Genomic DNA, 17,914 nt, shown 5'->3' on the forward strand with positions numbered 1-17,914 from the left:
ATGTGTTGGGCTTTTTTGCCTACATGTAGACCTATGCACATGTGTGCCTGGTGCCAAAGAGGCCAGGAGAAGGCATCAGATCCCCTGGAACTGGATTACAGAAGGTTGTGAGGGGCCATGGGCATGCAGGAAATCCAATTTTGAGTCTGCTGCAGGAGCAACCACTGCTCTTAAGCGCTGAGCCTTCACACCCGCCTCTCAAATGCACTTTTTAAAAAGTCAGGTGTGGGGGGCTGGAGAGATGGCTCAGTGGTTAAGAGCATTGCCTGCTCTTCCAAAGGTCCTGAGTTTAATTCCCAGTAACCATATGGTGGCTCACAACCATCTGTAATGAGGTCTGATGCCCTCTTCTGGCCTGCAGGCATACATGCATAAAGAATATTGTATACATAATAAATAAATAAATATTCAAAAAAAAAGTCAAGTGTGGTGTACACCTGTTTTTTTTAAATATTTATTTATTTATTATGTATACAATATTTTGTCTATATGTATGCCTGGAGGCCAGAAGAGGGCACCAGACCTCATTACAGATGGTTGTGAGCCACCATGTGGTTGCTGGGAATTGAACTCAGGACCTTTGGAAAAGCAGGCAATGCTCTTAACCACTGAGCCATCTCTCCAGCCCCACACCTGTTTTGTTTTGGGTTTTTTTGGGGGTTTGGTTTTAGTTTTATAAACAGGGTCTCACTTTGTAGCTCTGGCTGTCTGGCACTCACTCTGTAGCCAGGCTGGTCTGAAACTCACAGATCCGCCTGCCTCTGCCTCCCGAGTGCTACGATTAAAGGGTTACGCCAACGTACTTTATCTCAGCACTTAGAAGACTGAGGCCAGAGAAACGCCAGTTCCAGGCTAGCCTGGGCTACACAGTGAGGCACTGCCTTAAAACAAAAACAGAAAAAGCAAAAAGGAGAACCTGTCTTCCCTTGGCTGGAAATATAGCTCAGTGGTGGAGTGCTTGCCTAGCAGACACAAGACTGGGTTCGGTCCCAGCACCACAAAACCAAACAACTTAGCATCCCCAGGAAGTCACACTTAAATCTAAGAAAATTCTTTCTGTTTCAACTGAGCTCCAATGATGAGAGGGGGCTGAGCACAAAGCTCAGTGGTGAGATGTTTGCCCTGCACATGCCTGGGCCTGGGTTCAAGCCTCAGCACCTCAGAAAAGAAGACGGCTCAGCATCTGAGAGCCACTGCTGCTCTTGCAGAGGACCTGGGTTTGGTCCTGAGCACCCACATCGAGCCACTCATGATGGCCTGTAACTGCAGGTGGCTTCCAAGGGCATCCCCACCCACACAGCTTCTGCTTCTGCTTCCACAGAATCCATAAAAATCAATACATCTTTAAAAAGAATGAAAATGGAGGGAAATCCTGTGGCTGAGTGGGTCTTGGTCTTGATCTTCTAGGCCACAGTTTCTTCCTCTGTGAAGTGAGGAGAAGCTGAATGCCCAGTATGAACAGCCCGATGGGTGTGAACGGCCACAGCAGGTGTGAAGGGCACAGTGGGTGCTGACCCCAAGGGAGCTCCCTCCCTTGTGCTGGGAGATATGCCCTGTCCTACAGCACTCACCGGAAGCAGTGCCGGTGGTAGAGCCTGCCCTCGGCCAAGTACCGCTGCACCAGGTGCACCCGCTGCCCACAGGCTGCGCATGCGCTGCTGGGGGGCTGCTGTTGGCCTTGCTCAGACAGGCTGCCTGAGGAGAGGTCATCATCCTGCAGGAAATGGGGTACAGTTACCAGCCATGCTGCTCCTGAAGAGTTCCCCTCCCCTCTCCACCACAGCCATGTCCCTCAAGTGCACACAAAGCTCCACAGTGCTAACACATGAAGATTAGAGTCCTAGGAGAGCCATAGGACAACAGGCTGGCTCCTTCTCCCACATGCGGAAGCCAGAGCCCAGAGAAAGGTGACTTTCTCAACGTCCCAAGTCAGTACAGAAACAGTGAAGCTCAGACTTCCAGCTTCCAAGGAAGGCCTCCTGGTCCTAAGAGAGGCAGCTCCTGGGAGCTGCTCTAGCTAACCCTCCTTTCCTCTGGTGCCCTTGGCTCTCCATCAACTAGCCCGGGCGTCACTGTCAGCCCTCTCAGGCTGTCTGGGTACTCACTCTGGGCCTGTTTCTCTCTAAAGCTCAAGAAAAGCTGATGTCCTTTGGAGAGGGGACTAACAAGGTGGTCCCCACTTCTCCACTGAGCGACCTTGGACAAAGGACCAAACCTCACTGAGTCATTGTTTCCTGTCTGGACAACAGGGCCTTGAAGATGCCGCCTCAGAGGGGCCTCACTCACACTGAATAGTTCAAACCTCGGACTCCACAGAGTCAAAGTGACAGTCACATCACTATGCATCATTACGCGCACAGCTCCTGACAGTCCCATGATGGCAAGGACAGCATGGGGTTTGTCCACTCAGTCACAGGAATGAACGTGACTCACTCAGACTCTGGAGAAAACATCCAGGCTGTGCCCCTCGCCTGCTCTTCCACCCAAGGAGTCTGCCTACCTGAGCCTCCTCTCCTGGTTGCACAGCAGGGGATGCAGATGGGGGGGAGTGGGGTGCTGGGTCCTTTCCTGGTGAGGGTGATGGTGAGACAGCCCCTACAAGACAGGAAAGACACTGTTTGAGGCAGGGAGAGAACCTGGAGACCAGGGAGGTGCCAACCCACCCAAAGCTCCACAGCCACCTCCTCTGGGCAGAACACGGGTCTGCACCTGTACTGCAGTAAGAAAAAGTGGGAAACACTTCCACTTTCAGGCTGTGCGCCAGAGGCCTTGCTCAACCTCCCTCAAGTGGAGCCAGTGATTCACTGTTCAGGACTGCCACAAGCCTGGGTACAGCCGGCCTAGCCCCAGCCTCCTTCTCACTCAGGCAAAGGGATGAAGTCTGACCTGAAGGCTCAGGGAGGTGGTCTACTCCCTGAGGTCGCCCGCCTGTCTCCAAGTGAGCAGATGTGGCCCAGAGTCAGAGAAACCCCCCCCACACACACACACACGCCAGGGCTCCCCTCAGGTTATGTCCCTCCCCCATCAGCTGGTGTCAAGTTGAGAATCTCCTCTGGACCCGCGCAGTAAAACAACATCCAACCTCTAGCTTCTTGAGAACTGTGCACCACAAAACAGTCCGTGTGTGGTAATCTAACAAGTATTCAGACAGCTCATCCATAAAGCACTTGGCTAACATAATCAAGGCTCTGAGTTCAAGCCCAGTGCTGAAAAGAAACAAGGTATATGCAAGTGTGTGTCTGTGTGGTGCACACCTGTAACCCCAGTCCCTGGAATGCTGAGACCACACGATTATGAATTCTGAGCTAGTCTGAGCTACAAAGTAAGAGCCTGTCTCAAAAAATAACTAATTAGTGAGTTAATCAATTAAAAGGCCAGTGAGATGATGCAGCAGGTAAAGACTCTGGTTGCCAAGGCTGATGATTTGAGTTCAGTCTCTGAAAAACCACATGGTGGATAGAGAGAAATGACTCCCACAGTTGTCCCACACATGAGCCATGGTATATATGCACACAAATTAAATAAGCAAATGTGAATTTTGGTGGGGGAGGAGGATTGAGACAGAGTTTTTTTTGGCTAGCCCTGGCTGTCCTGGAACTAGTTCTATAGACCAGGCTGGCCTCAAACTTACACTTCCTCTCAAGTGCTGGGATTAAAGGCGTGTGCTACCCCTGCCCAGCTTTAAAAAAAATGGCTCTTAGGCCAGATGATGGTGGCACTCTAGAGGCAGAGACAGGTAGATCTCCGTGAGTTTGAGACTAGCATCAGCCTGGTCTACCAAGTGAGTTCCAGGACAGGCTCCAAAGCCACATAGAAACCTTGTCTTGAAAACAAGCAAAGAAACAAACAACATGGCTCTTACAGAGAACCTGGCTTGAGTTTTTGCACCCACATGGCAGTTCACAAACACCTGTAACTCCAGTTCCAGAGGATCCAATGCCCTTCTGGACTTCTGCAGGCTTATGACACAAACATATGACCCACAGAGATATGCTCAGGCACACACATACACACATACAAAACAAATATTTATAGTATTAATAGTGATAATACAATTCAATCAAATACAAATTCCTTGCAGAGGTCTGTAATAACATTCAGCAAGCCTCTAGTCCCAGGCCTTAAAGACACCCTGCAAGGAAGAAGCAGATGGCATTCAGTCCATCTGAACAAGGGCGTACATAGAGAAGAAACATCTACTCAATGCAAAGACCATCATGTCAGACGGTAAAGGACTGATTTCTAAAGCTTATGTCATTTACACATGTGTGTGAACTTGGGGATGTGGCAGGGAATGCATCTCTTTTTTTGTTTTGTTGTATTTTATTGAGACAGGGTCTTACTACGTAGCCCTTAAACTACTGCCCTGGAACTATATAGACCAGGCTGGCCTCAAACTGATATCCACCCGCCTCTGCTGCCCTAGTGCTGGGATTAAGGGCATGCCTGACTGGAAAGCTGTCTTAACTCTGAGTCACAGTGAAAAGGTTGGGAAACTCAGCAGCCTAGGCAAGCCCCTGGGGAGATTCCCTGCGCTGGCTCCTGTCCTCTTTCTCCTAGTTCCCCAGCAGCACAGGACCCACGCGGCTCTAGCCTGCCACACTCCTCCCCACACCTTCAGAGCTGACTGGGCTGTCTCCTGCTCACTTCAGATATCACCTTCAAGGCCCTCCAAGACTACACATCTAAAGTGACCACTTCCTGTTCTCCTTGTTCAGATCCTGAGAAATGTACTGCTTAATGCTTTCTTTCCCTTCCTCCAACACCATACAGCATGATCTCTGAAACTCTCTTTCCCCAGCAGCCAACACAATGCCTGGCACACAGCAAGGGCTCTACAAGTACTTACTAAAGTACTGGGTTCCAGGTGCTGGGGCAGCACAGCTGTGCAGACAGTGCTGGTCTGCAGGGAAGGAAGGCTGGGACAGGGCTCAGTGAGCGGTGCCTGTTTAGCATGTAGAAAGCCCTGGGTTGTACATACTTAAGTATATTCTGTGTGTTACCCAGGAGAAAGAGGCAGTGGCTACTATATAGATGAGAGGGCCAGGCAAGGAAGAATTGGCCATTCTCCTCTCTCTCTCTTCTCTCTCTCTCTCTCTCTCTCTCTCTCTCACACACACACACACACACACACACACACACACACTTTCCACTTGCCCAAAAGATACAATACAGGACCATCTTGGGGAGGGAACACAGGGTTGGAACACATCACAGCGGTGGCAGATGAGATAAAAATGATTTGTATCTAGGGGCCAAATGACATAAAAGATACAAACTTTATCTTAACCAATGAAACGTCACAGGACACCCCCACCTTGCAGGCAGGTCTAGGAAGTTGACTCCCAGGAAGGGCTGAAGAGAGATTCATGATTGGCCACAAAGAGACTGGGAAACAAAGTGAGCATGACTACACATACCTGTTAACTCTGTCTTAGAAGGTAAGGAAGAAGCATACTGAATTTCAGGCTAGCCTGGGCTACATAAAAAGACCATCTGAAAGGGGTAGGAGGAAGCAGAAGAACAGAGTGGAGAAGTGCAGTCTGGAAATAAAATTGTGATCAGGGTCACATGGTCCATTCATGGATCCTGACTATTATGCAAGCTACACTCAACCAGCAATCCAGATACATATGTTCTTCTGTTACAGGGGCTTCCACCCAACAAGGCCATCAGAACTAGAAGCACCCTCACGGTGACGCTCATCCTTTATAACTCAGCACACGGCACACTATAGATGTTAGTCGTTTCCCAGACTGCGAAAGTCACAGTAATGAGACCGTACCGCACAAGCTGGGGACATGTGAGTTACAAGCATCCTGAGTCCTAAATCAGAGAGGACAAACATGCTCTGCACACATCCCTTTCACTCCTTTCAGCAACCTTGTGAGGTGGGCTCTATGCAGAACCCCATCACAAAGAGGAGACTGAGGTGAAGGTTAAGCAATGCAAAGGGAAAAGTCTGAGGTCATGTTCTTATCTCTACTGAAGCTAGATTCCTTCCCACAGTGACTCTGGGGTCTTCCAATGCAGTGCAGTTGTCCCTGGCATTGCAGATACCTAAGTTCCAGCAAGCTCCAGCCAGCTACGTGCATCTTCCAAACACTTTGCTTACTTAATTTCAAATGTTAAAGTTTTCTTTTATGTTTTAATTGCATGTATATGTGTGTGTCTATGTGTTATTGTTTGGTTTGGTTTTTCGAGACAGTGTTTGGCTGTAACTTTGGAGCCTTTCCTGAAACTAGCTCTGGTAGACCAGGCTGGCTTTGAACTCAGAGATCCTTCTCTGCCTCCTCTCTGCTGGGATTAAAGGCGTGTGCCACCACGTCCTGGCCTCTGTGTTGTTTTGCACACGTGAGTGCATTGCCCATGAAGGCCAGATCCTCTGGAGCTAGAGTTACAGGTAGTTGTGAGCTGCTGGGCATAAGTGCTGAGAAGAGAACTCAGTCTTTTATTTTTGTTTGTTTGTTTGGTTTTTCAAAACAGGGTTTCACTGTGTAACAGACCTGGTTGTCCTGGAACTCAACTCTTTAAACCAGGCTGGCCTCAAACTCTCAGAGATCCACCTGCCTCTGCCTCTCAAGTGCTGGGATTAAAGGCATGTATCACCACTGCCCGTCTCTGAATTCAGTCTTTTAAAAAAAATATATATATATATATTTATTTATTTATTTATTTATTTATTATGTATGTACACAATATTCTTTCTGTGTGTATGCCTGCAGGCCAGAAGAGGGCACCAGACCCCATTACAGATGGTTGTGAGTCACCATGTGATTGCTGGGAATTGAACTCAGGCCCTTTGGGAAGAGCTCTCAACCTCTGAACCATCTCTCCAGCCCATCTCTTTCATTTTTTTTGAGACAAGGTCTCACAATGTAGCCCTGGGTGTCCTAGAACTCCCTTAGAAGACCGGGCTGGCCTCCTATGAGCTGGTATACAAGGCGTGCACAACCACATCCAGCCTTTTATAAAAACGTTTTTATAGCCAGGCAGTGGTGGTACACGCCTTTAATCCCAGCACTCGGTAGGTAGGGGCAGGTGAATCTCTCTGAGTTCGAGGCCAGCCTGGTCTACAAGAGCTAGTTCCAGGACATGCTCCAAAGTTTTTTATTATCACTAAATTATGTTTGCATGTATGTTCATGCCTGATGCTTGCAGAGGTCAGAACATTCGACCCTCTGGAACTAGAATTATAGACTGTTGTGAGCTTCCATGTTCATGTGGGTACTAGATGGATCCTCTCGAAGAACAGACTATGTTCTTAACCACTGAGCCCCACCCCATTTAAAGAGACAGACTGGATTCTGCCCACACAAAGCAGACACAGAAAACATGACCCACATGGGGTTGGCTATTCAGGTCCTAGTGGCAGCAACTACCCAGTGTAGGACTCAGGAGGACCCCTGACTTCTCAGGCCCACTGTTCAGCTTCTGTGCTGTATTCTTGAGCTCCTTGCTTCCTCTCTTTAGACTCACTTCCCCTATGCAGAAAGGAGCTGTCTGTCCCCGAGCTACCCTGGGACACTCAGGAACCTGACTAGAACAGAAAGGAAGCCTGTCCCTCCAGCATATGCCCTTTTCCAGTGTCTCTACACTCAAGCCGAGGAGGCAGGCTCTGCAAAGATGCTGTGCAACAGCCCAGAAGAGAGCAGCATGGCAGGAAGAAAAAGCGCTGGGAAGTGTCGGGACAGGAAGTGTCAGACAGGAAGTGCAGTGGGTGAGGGGAGGTGAACACACAGATGAGCTCACCTGGGTTTACTGCCTGTCTCTCTCTCTCTCTGTCTCTCTCTGTCTCTGTCTCTGTCTCTCTCTCTGTCTCTCTGTCTCTCTCTCTCACACACACACACACACACACACACACATACAGGGCAAAGCAGCCAGGATCTGATTGTGTGGCCCTGGCTGGCCTCAGACTTGAGGTAATCCTTCGGCCTCAGCCTCCCAAGTATGGAGATTACAGGTGTGAGCACATCACCCAAGCCAGTGCTGTTTTATTGCAAAAAATATGTAAACTAGCAAATCTACAGTCAGTGAATGAATGACAAGCTGTTTGTTTCCTGGTTCTTTCTTTCTTTCTTTCCTTCCTTCTTTGGCTTTTTGAGTCAGAGTTTCTCTGTGCAGCCCTGGCTGTCTTGGAACTCACTCTGTAGACCAGGCTGGCCTCAAACTCCGAGTTCCACCTGCCTCTGCCTTCCATTAGAGGCATGTGCCACCACCAGCTAGCCATCCTAGCTATTTCTGTACTGCTCAGAAAAGAAGTAAACAGCCCAGGGCAGCCTCCCTGAAGGGCTGTCCCTCTTACCTTGGCCAGAACTGGTGAAGTGGTTGTAGTACTGGGACACATAGGTCATGATGCTGAGACAATCAGGGACACTCATGGAGACCATGTCATTGGGGTCCAGGAGAGCAGGGATCCCCAGCTCTTTTTCAGCCACTTCAAAGGCCTAGGATGGAAACAGGTATGAAGGTGGAGACAGGAGCGGCCACAATGAGGAGAGGACAGCAAGATGGCAGAGTCAGGGAACACTTCTCAGACCGGGACCAGCTCATTGTTAGAGAACTAGGTGACTACAATCCCATCTCCACATGGTGGCCTGAAGGAGCAGCTGAAGGAGCAGCTCACCCATGGGAAGCAGTGAGAAGGGAGAACAAGGACCTCCCCTAGGACCTGAACCAGTCCCCTTTCCAAATGTAGTGGCCCTCTGCAACCCCTGCCCTCTCTCACCACAGTCCTCTGTGCTCCCATCTGTCTGAGGACTCACCAAACGGTTATTCTCGAAGACATTTTCCTTGGAGAGAGATTGGAAGTCACTGCAAGAGACAAAAGGACTGATCAAGAGAGGTGACAGACAGAGTCAGGAGGGAGGGGAAGAGGTGATCTTATCCTGGCAAGACCAGCCTCAGCTCTCCAAGAGCTGAGAGGGCACCTAGTTCCTGAGGAGGAAACTGAGGCTGCAAGTCCTGATGGAACTGTCGCTGTCGACTGGAAGCAGAGAGTGAGCCTATGGCCCCTAAAGGTACCCAAGCGAGGCCTGAGAAATCACTGAGAAGGGGTGGGCTCAAGCTCCAAGTCATGGCTGGATTCTTGATTCATGGCCAGTTCTTCCTCAGGAGACATTCTCCTCAGTTGGTGGCAAAACCAAGCATGCGGAGGACTTGCAGTGTGGGTGTTCCCATGCAGGGGAGCCCGCACTTCCCTGCACCTTGCCTGACAGGTGCTCACCCCATTTTACAGAAGAGGGTGGTGAGATTCAAGAGGCGAAGCTAACCAGCCCTGGGAATCTACACTTTTGGAACTTCCATCAAATGTCACAAACACACAAGCCACACCAAGCACAGAATCCAAAACGCCATCCAACCCCAGGAGGAATGTTTTTCTTTTTTTGTTTTGTTAAATTTGTATTATTTATTTATTGTGTATGTGCACATACGTATTTTTTGTTTATTTATTTAATATATATCTGTTTTTCATCATGTATGTCTGTGTCCCAAGTATCTACCTGATGCCCAAGGTCGGAAGAGGGCATCGGATTTCCTGGGACTAGAGGTACAGTTGCAGGCTGTCACAGTGAGTGCTGGAGTTGAACCCCATTCCGCTGGAAGAGCAGCCAGCGCTCTTAACCAAGGAGTAAACTCTAGCCCCTACATTTGTTTCTTAATGGGGCCTAAAATAGAACAAGTTAGCAGCAGAGCAGAAACAAGCGTACTGCAGAGCCGCTAGAACTAACAGCTGGTCTGCCCCATCAGCCACCCCGGGGACATTTTCCCTCCAGGGGACTTCCTACTTCCCTAGGAAAGGGCTTCTCCCTTCTGAGTGAGGCAGGTGAGTGGTGGCAGAACTGTTCCACAGGGCATTGATGTGGGAAACATGGGTGCTGGTTGGTTTTATCATCTGTGGAAACCAGTGGGCTGGACCATGAGTAGGCGGGGCACTGTGGGCCTGCTCTTTCGGGTAGGCTGTGTGACTGTGGGCAGGTCAGGAACCCTACCTATCTCTACTGCCTGAAAACTCAGGAGAGCCTCAGGCCTTGCTCCTGGGCTGGCGTGAGGGCCAGCAGCATCTGAGAGTGACAGAGGTCTCCTAGATACTGCAAAGTGTGCAAGCTTTGCCATTGCCTAGCGGTGACCTTCTTCTGCCAGCTACTTCGTCTCTCTGTACCTCAGTTTCCTCATCTGTAATACTAAACACAGTAGTGTCCAACACAGGGGGACTCCAAGTCCATTGACAGAAGGGCAACTTGTCTGGACAGTTTGGTTTCCTCAGCAGTGTTCCTAGAAGGTGGGGTCATAGTTTGTCCCCACTGCCTCCCTAGGACCCCACACAGTTCCTGGTGTTCAGGAAGTGTTCTTGTACACGTTTGTTGAAATAATACATGATGAAACCTATAAAACTGGGGAAACTGGGACTGGGGAGGTGGCTCCCTTGTGCAATGCTTGCCACACAAGCATGAGGACCTGAGTTCAATTCACAGCACCAATGCTTGTGTCCCCAGCACTGGGGAGAAAGAGACAGGCGGTCTGATGGCCAGTCAGAGCCTAGCCCCTCCCTGGTCTCAATGAGTGCCTGTCTCAAAAAAAAAAAAAAAAAAAAAGGACTACCTTCTTAAATTGACCTCCAGCCTATACACATACATAAACACACACAAAACTAGTGTTTCCTCAGCTTCTCCTACTTCATCTCTACCCCTAAACACCATCTGGGTTTGGGCTGCACAGATCTGAGAATTTTCAGAGGCCGAGAAAGTTCCATCTGACACGAGGAAATGAAAGCACAGAAATGAATGCCACATGGGCCCTGGTCTCAAGGGAATTTAGAAAAAGCTGGAGGAGGGAGTAGGGCATGGTCCAGCTCCTCACCCAACACAGCAGGAACCCCCACACAAGCACACACAGAGAGAGCCTGGGACCAGCCCTGGGCTGGCAAGGCCTGCAGTCCTGGCGAGAACCCTCACTCTACATCTACTCCTGTACGGATCTACCCCTAAGTGCTTCCTTGGCATGCACACGGGATTGGAATCAATCCCTAGCAAGTAAATAAATGGAGGACAGATAAACCTCCACCTTTCTCTGCACTTTAGGAAGAACTGGGCCTCTGTTTCTTTCTCACACAACTAGCAGGGTCCAGGCCCAGCCTCCCTAGCAAATGACCAACTGGATTGAATCTAGACCTCTGCTTGAGAGGGAAGCCCTTCACACCTGCTTTCTGGACATCTGAGTGACTTCCCCGGGGCCTTGAAAGTCCTCAGGCAGGGCCTTGGGGCCTTCTCTTTACCTTGGCCTTTCCCCCAGGATGTGTCCCCTGGAGGCCTACAGTTAGGTACCCCTAGTTAGTCACCTCAAGCTCTATATGTGTGACAGTTTGTAGGCTTTTTTGTTACTGTTTTTGTTTTTGATTTTCAAGAAAGGGTTTCTCTGTGTAGCCTTGACTGTAGCCAAGCTGGTCTTGAATTCAGTAATCTACCTGCCTCTGCCTCCCGAGTACTTGGATTAAAGGTATGGGCCACCACGGCTGGCTAGTATGTAGGCTTCTGCCTTGCTGGCTGTGGTCTCTGCCAACTCCAGTGTGTGGGAGCAGTGAGGACACATACTTGTTGACTAGATGAAGGGGTTAAGCAGTCATTCCCACCCCCCACTGCCTAATAGCACCTCTTCCAGTGGTTAGTGTTAACTGCCTGCTTATTACCTCCTTTAAAATCCTGACCACAGGGCTGTGAGGTAGGTCTTGTTATCAACCCCACCTTCCAGATGTACAGAGAACCAATGATTTTCCCCAGGGCTTAAACATTAGCACCAAGCAGGCAGCCAGCACTTGGGGGGGAGGGGGGTTCAGCACTTAGCATCCCTGACACTAAATCCTCTCTTGAGGCTCATCCTCTGACTCCTGCTTCAGGGCTAGTCCCCAGCAAAAAGAAGACCCCTGAGCGGCAGCTTCAAAGCAGGGGTCAAGCCAGCATCTCCACCACTGCAAGCCCAAGCCCACTCCCCTTTTCAGTTAGCACTGGGTCCCCTGCTATAAAACCTAGCTCCCTTCGGCTTCCACACCCCCAAACCCTGTCTTCCAGAGCCCCTGGGACACTATTCAACTGCACACACAGTAAATCAAGTTAGAGCTGGGCAATCCCTTCCCGGGCCCTCCCACAGCCTGTCCTATGGAAACAGGTCTGGGAGAGAGCAGCAGAGACTGCAGGCTGTGAGAGCTGGAGGAAGACAGAGCCAGGCCTCTTCCAGATTTGCTACTAAAGCCTGAAGTGAAAGGAAGGCAGACACCAGATGAACTGTCACTTTCAGTTTTACGATTAAATAAATCAATGAACAAACGAAAAGAGGTTCCAGGGTTGAGAAAAGAAAGCTGAGGTAGAAGCCCATGTCAATCGTTCTGCAGGCCTGAATACATTTTTCCAGGAGACCCTTCGGAGTGGCTCGGGTTGGAGGGACCCACTTTCCAGCAGGAAGCTACAGATTGGACTGTCAACTGTCCAAGAGTCGTCACCCTCCCAGCCCCCCACTCCACTCCTTCTCTGCCCCATCGCTGTGCCCCACTGTGAACAGCAGGACTATAGCGCATACAGCCTGTCAGACTCCTACTTGAGGTGGTGTTGGGAAGTAGTGTACCCCAAGTCACCCGACAGTCATTAATCTAGGACCTCTGTGCCAAAAACGGGGTTAATGCCCTACAGCGCATCAGCCCAGAATGCCTTATGGAGAGGTGGCTTTCCTCCATCCGCCCGCCAGGTTCTTTGCACTTTAAACGTAAATGGAAAAAGAGCTGAAGAGAAGTGAAACTAATGACCTACATTCCCGTGGGAGTCCGACAAAATATGGGACTTGAAGAGTCGGATGACAGAGCTTATACATAGAAGGGAACCGGGCTAAGGCTTCTGGGGGAGGGAAGAACCGGGTGAATAGAGCCGGGCAGCGATCTCCGGTGGGACGAGATCTGGGGCAGCCTTCTTTCTGACACCCTTTCCGGTGGTTGCCCTTCCCGATGTAAATTCCTATTGGAAAAAGTCAGTCTCCCAGAGCACTTGGAGGTCTGCTCACAGGAGCCCAAACTCGGAGGCAGCCTATCTGGGGGAGTGGCACAGTCTGATCCCCTACAGTCAAGTGTGGGGGGTACTATGCACAGGCGCCGCCCAAGGGAGGCTCGGCTCAGCTCAGCGTGTGCGCTGGAGCCTCGAGTAGGAGCGTCCCTGAGGAGGGGTCAGCCTGACACCAGGGGCCCAAGGTGGGGGAGGGGTGCACGGGTCTAGGGTCTCGGCGGCCCGGCTCCGCATACAGAGTCGACGGGTGTGGACTCCCGGACCTTACGGGGCGGCGCGCGTCACTGAGGGGGGCGGCGGTCCTCAGCTCCGCGCGCTCGCGCGCCCCGGGCACTCACAGCAGGTCGGGTCGGTGCCGGTGCAGGATGGCGCAGAAAGCCAGGCCGTCCCGGAAGGAGCTGCTCAAGTCGCGGATGTCCACGCCGCGGTAGCCCTCGCACTGGCGGCGGCACCAGGCCAGGAGGGCGCCCCGCGGCCCCGCCATGGTGGGCCGGGCTCGGCCGGCCCCGACTGGGGCTGGGACTCGGGCTTCGGGCTTCGGCTCGCGCGGCTCCGACTCCGGGTCAGGTAACACGAGGCTGGCGCTCGGGCTCCGACGGGGTCGGTTTCCGGCAGAGACTGCGGCGCGGCTGGGAGCTCGGGGCGCCACCGGCGGCCGGGGCGGGGCCTCGGTGTCCTCGCTCGGCTCTGGCGCGGCTAGGGCTGCGGGCTCGGCTCCCGACCCCGCCCGGTCAGCCTGCCCCGACCTGCCCGCGCAGCCTCCGCCCCGCGTGGCCCGGCCTGGCCGGCCGCCGCTTACTCACCGCGGCCCGCTCTTCTCATTGTGGGCCGGCCGCGGGCGCCCACCGCCTCCGTCCCCGCCCCCGCCCGCCTGCTAGCTCGCCCGCGCCGCGGGGGAGCGCGAGGAGGAGGAGGCCCCACCCTGCGGCCCCGCCCACGCCGTCGAGCCCCTTCCCCGGAAGGGCGGACGCCCCATAACCCCTCTTCTCCAGATCGGTCACCCCTTCCCAAGAGGAACCCCTCCTGGCAGGCGGGACAACCCATCGCTGGCTAGCCCCTCCCCATCGCCACCCGCAGGCTCCCCAGACCCTCCTACCCCAGAGGCGGGACACACTCGCTTGCCACTTGCCTGCCTCAAGCTCACCCCTCAGAACCTGCGGATCCTCCTCCCTGGCTTCTATGAACCACACCCACACCCAGTCTGAAAGAATCGAGGCACTTTCCACGCATATCCCCAAACCTCCATATGGTCACCAGCATCCTACCACCTCCTCCCCACTCTGTAACACCCCGGTCGTCCGTCCCTCCACCCATCATGGCCTGCTTAGGGGACGCAAACATCTCTACCACCACCAATCCAGAGAGCTATGTAGTGACAGGCTGGAGACCCCCACAACCAAGCTGGTCCTTCTTGGTAGTCCCCCTCTAGCTGTGTAAACTAGGAGATCTCACTGACTCGCACACACCTTTCTGGGCTCGCGTCCCTTCAACTTTAAGAATGGCAGGGGGCTGCGCTTTTGCTGGAAGGACCGAGAAACAGACCACCCTCTAATGGAGTGTTCGGGCCACACCTGACTTTGGAACCTCCCCTGCCTCGTCGCCTGGTCTGCTGGTTTCTTAAGATCCCGCCAATAGACCCCTCCCCCAGAGGCCTGTTGAATCAGCTGCGGAGATGGTGACATCACTCTGATCTATGCCTAGCTAGTAGGATTGGGTCTGCTGCTCCCCCTGAGGGAATGAAGGGGGCCTGAGTCATCTGGAACAGGGTTTTGGAGTTCTATCAACTCAGTCTCAAATCCTGGCTCCCTTCTTCCCCAATCCTAAAATCTACTGTCACCTAGTATCTTAAACATGGAGATAGAACCTTCTGGTTTATGGCTATAATCCCAGCACTTGAGAGGTGGAAGCAAGAGTTAAGATGTCAGTCTGGCCTACGAGAGACCTGTTTAGAAATAAAGCTAGGAAGAATGGCTCACATGTTTATACAATGTATGGGTGAATGCTGAGGCAGGAAGAACCACCCAAGGTTGAGGATAACCTTGGTTACACAGTAGCAGGCCAGCCTGAGCTACAACATAAAAATAAATAGGAACCTGGAATGATAGCACACCTTTAATCCCAGCATGCAAAAGGCAGAGGCAAGTGGATCTCTGGGACTTGGAAGCCAGCCTGGACTAGTGAGTTCCAGGACAACCAAGACTACACAGAGAAACCCTGTGTCCAAATAAATAAACAGGGCCAGTAGAATTGTTCCTCAGAAGCCAGGCAGTGGTGGCACATGCGTTAATCTCAGCACTCCAGAGGCAGAGGCAGGCAGATCTCTGAGTTCAAGGACAGCCTGATCTACAAAGTGAGTTCCAGGACAGTCAGAGCTGTTGCACAGAGGAACCCTGTCTTAAAAAACCAAACAAAAACAAAAATAAAATGGTTCATTGCATAAAGGCACTTATTGCCAAGACCGCCGACCTGAATTCAATTGTCTAGATGTACGTGATGGAAGGAGCGAACCCATTCCCACAAGTTGTCCTCTGACCTCCACACAGGTCCCCACAATCATAAGCACACATATGCACACAAAAATAAATGTAAAATAAAAAATGTGTGGAACAAGAAAGAGCACTTGCTGCTCTCATAGACAATCTGGGTTGGATTTCTAGCACCCAATCTGTGACTAGCCACCACATGTAACTCCAAATTTGGGGATCTAATACTCTCTTGACTATAGGGACACTGTCTGCATGTTGTGCACAGCACAGGCATATATACAGGCAAAACACTCACATATGTAAAATTAATAAATCTTTAAAAAAATTAATAAACGAGCCAGGTGGTGGTTGGCAGCACATGTCTTTAATCTCAACATTTGGAAGACAGAGACAGGTGGATCTCTGTAAGTTCGAGGCCAGCCTAGTCTACAGAGTGAGTTCCAGGACAGTCAGGGCTACACAGAGAAACCTTGTCTTGAAAAACCAATAATAAGGGCTGGAGAGATGACTCAGAGATCAAGAGCACTGACTGTTCTTCCAGAGATCCTGAGTTCAGCTACCAGCAACTACGTAGTGGCTCACAACCATCTATAATGAGATCTGGTACTCTCTTATGACGTGCAGGCATACATGCAGACAGAACACTCCATACATAATCTTTTTAAAAATTAAAAAAGAAAAACCAATGTAAAATAAATAAAAATAATTATAAATAAATGACTGACCCTCATAAGTTAAACAATTGATTCTGGTACTTTAAAACATGAGATAGGAGCTGAGCAGTGGTGGTGCACATCTTTAATCCCAGCACTCAGGAGGCAGAGGCAAGAGGATCTCTGTGAGTTCAAGGCCAGCCTGGTCTACAAGAGCTAGTTCCAGGACAGGCTCCAAAGCTACAGAGAAACCCATGTCTCAAAAAAACCAAACCAAAACAAAACAACAAAAACCAGGAGAAAACTGAAACCTTTGTACCTAACTTATCGCCTGTCCTCTGAGGGTCAGTTATCAAAGAAAGAGACTGAATTCTGCTTCCTCAAAGTCCCCAGAATCACACTTCAGAATACAGTTGTGATCCAGGAGACACATCAACCAGCTTCACACTGCAGCTAGAAATCTACCAATTGGCCTTTCACTGCCACCTTCTGCACTGCCCCTGTGGAATCTGGGTCTAGACACTCCCCTTAAATCAAGGACTTGGGGTTGGGACCCTGAACCTAGCTTCTTCAGTCTTCAAACATCACTCAGGCAGGATTCTCACTACAAACTCAGCTTAGGGGTTGGGGATTTAGCTTAGTGGTAGAGTGCTTGCCTAGCAAGCCGAAAGCCCTGGGTTTGGTCCTCAGTTCCAGGGGTAGGGGGTAGAGAAGGGAGTGATTTAGGGGCCAGCCTGAGCTATGTAACAAAACCCTGTCCAAAATATTGAAAATCCCAGAAATGACTGTACCCCTTTCCAAAAGGAGAGCCTGTCGGTCGGTGACTTACTGCTGCTAGTCTGACCTTGATCTTTCACATTGCCTTAATAATAGCTTAGACAGCTCAGCCCTTGGCCCCCAACAGCCATCTGTGGGCTTCAGAAATCCAGTGCCTGAGTCAGCTTGCCGCATCATGAAGGACCTGCATGGTGACCAGAGCTGTGTGACTGCAGGCCAGACACCTCACCCCAGTGAGCCCCAATTTCCCTCCCTGTAAGGTGTGGATAATAATCTTTGCCCTGCCTGCATCCCGGCTTTGTGGGTAGCCAAGTGAGATAATGGCCGTAAAATGCTGTGTGGACAGTCAACCAGCGTGCAGGAAGGGGATGAGTCCTTGTTTACAGGGGAGGTTCAGGAGCCACAGACCAACGGGCAGGTCTGGTCTCTTGGTCAAAGGGAAGACATGGTTTCAGGATTAGGACTTTAGAGCATTGTTTTTTCTTCTGGTTTTTTCGAGACGCGGTTTCTCTACAGTTTTGGTACCTGTCCTGGAACTAACTCTTGTAGACCAGGCTGGCCACGAACTCACAGAGATCCACCTGCCTCTGCCTCCCAAGTGCTGGGATTAAAGGCATGTGCCACTACTGCCTGGCCTTTAGATCATTTTTCAAAAAAGAGAGCACCTCTCTGTTATAGTCCTGGCTGCTCTAGAATTCTCTCTGTAGATCAGAATGGCCTCAAATGCAGGTCTCTGCCTGCCTCTGCATCCCAAGTGCTGGGATTCAAGCCATGGCCCGCTATGCCCAGCTAGCACTTTTGGTAATTATGTCTCCATGTGTCTGATTCTATTTCTGCAGTACTGGAGACTGAATCCAGGGCCCTACCAGATGAGCTTCACCATCAGTCCTACCTTACTTTTTATGTCAATTACTGAGCCTGGGAATGTGGCTCAGTGGTATGATGTTTGCCCAGC

The 17,914-nt window shown here is 51.0% G+C and overlaps 1 protein-coding gene across 2 annotated transcripts in view; it reads right to left on the reverse strand.

Annotated features, from left to right (window-relative positions):
- Window positions 1-13,814, reverse strand: part of Micall1 (MICAL like 1) — a 31,495-nt gene extending 17,681 nt beyond the window's left edge. Inside the window, exons 1-5 of one of the 2 annotated variants that reach the window (XM_048454882.3) lie at window positions 13,382-13,814; window positions 8,766-8,814; window positions 8,306-8,447; window positions 2,501-2,595; window positions 1,572-1,714 (exon numbers count right to left, since the gene is read on the reverse strand). In XM_048454882.3, coding sequence (XP_048310839.3) covers window positions 1,572-1,714; window positions 2,501-2,595; window positions 8,306-8,447; window positions 8,766-8,814; window positions 13,382-13,527 — 575 coding nt within the window. In that variant the 5' untranslated portion in view covers window positions 13,528-13,814. Of the gene's footprint in view, window positions 1-1,571; window positions 1,715-2,500; window positions 2,596-8,305; window positions 8,448-8,765; window positions 8,815-12,797; window positions 12,976-13,381 lie in introns of those variants that run through there. The other variant, XM_085678379.2, reaches the window with a different exon arrangement.
- Window positions 13,815-17,914: the final 4,100 nt, after the last annotated feature.

Source organism: Myodes glareolus, chromosome 19 (genome assembly GCF_982192425.1).
Source record: "Myodes glareolus chromosome 19, mMyoGla1.1, whole genome shotgun sequence".
Classification (NCBI taxonomy): Eukaryota; Metazoa; Chordata; class Mammalia; order Rodentia; family Cricetidae; genus Myodes; species Myodes glareolus.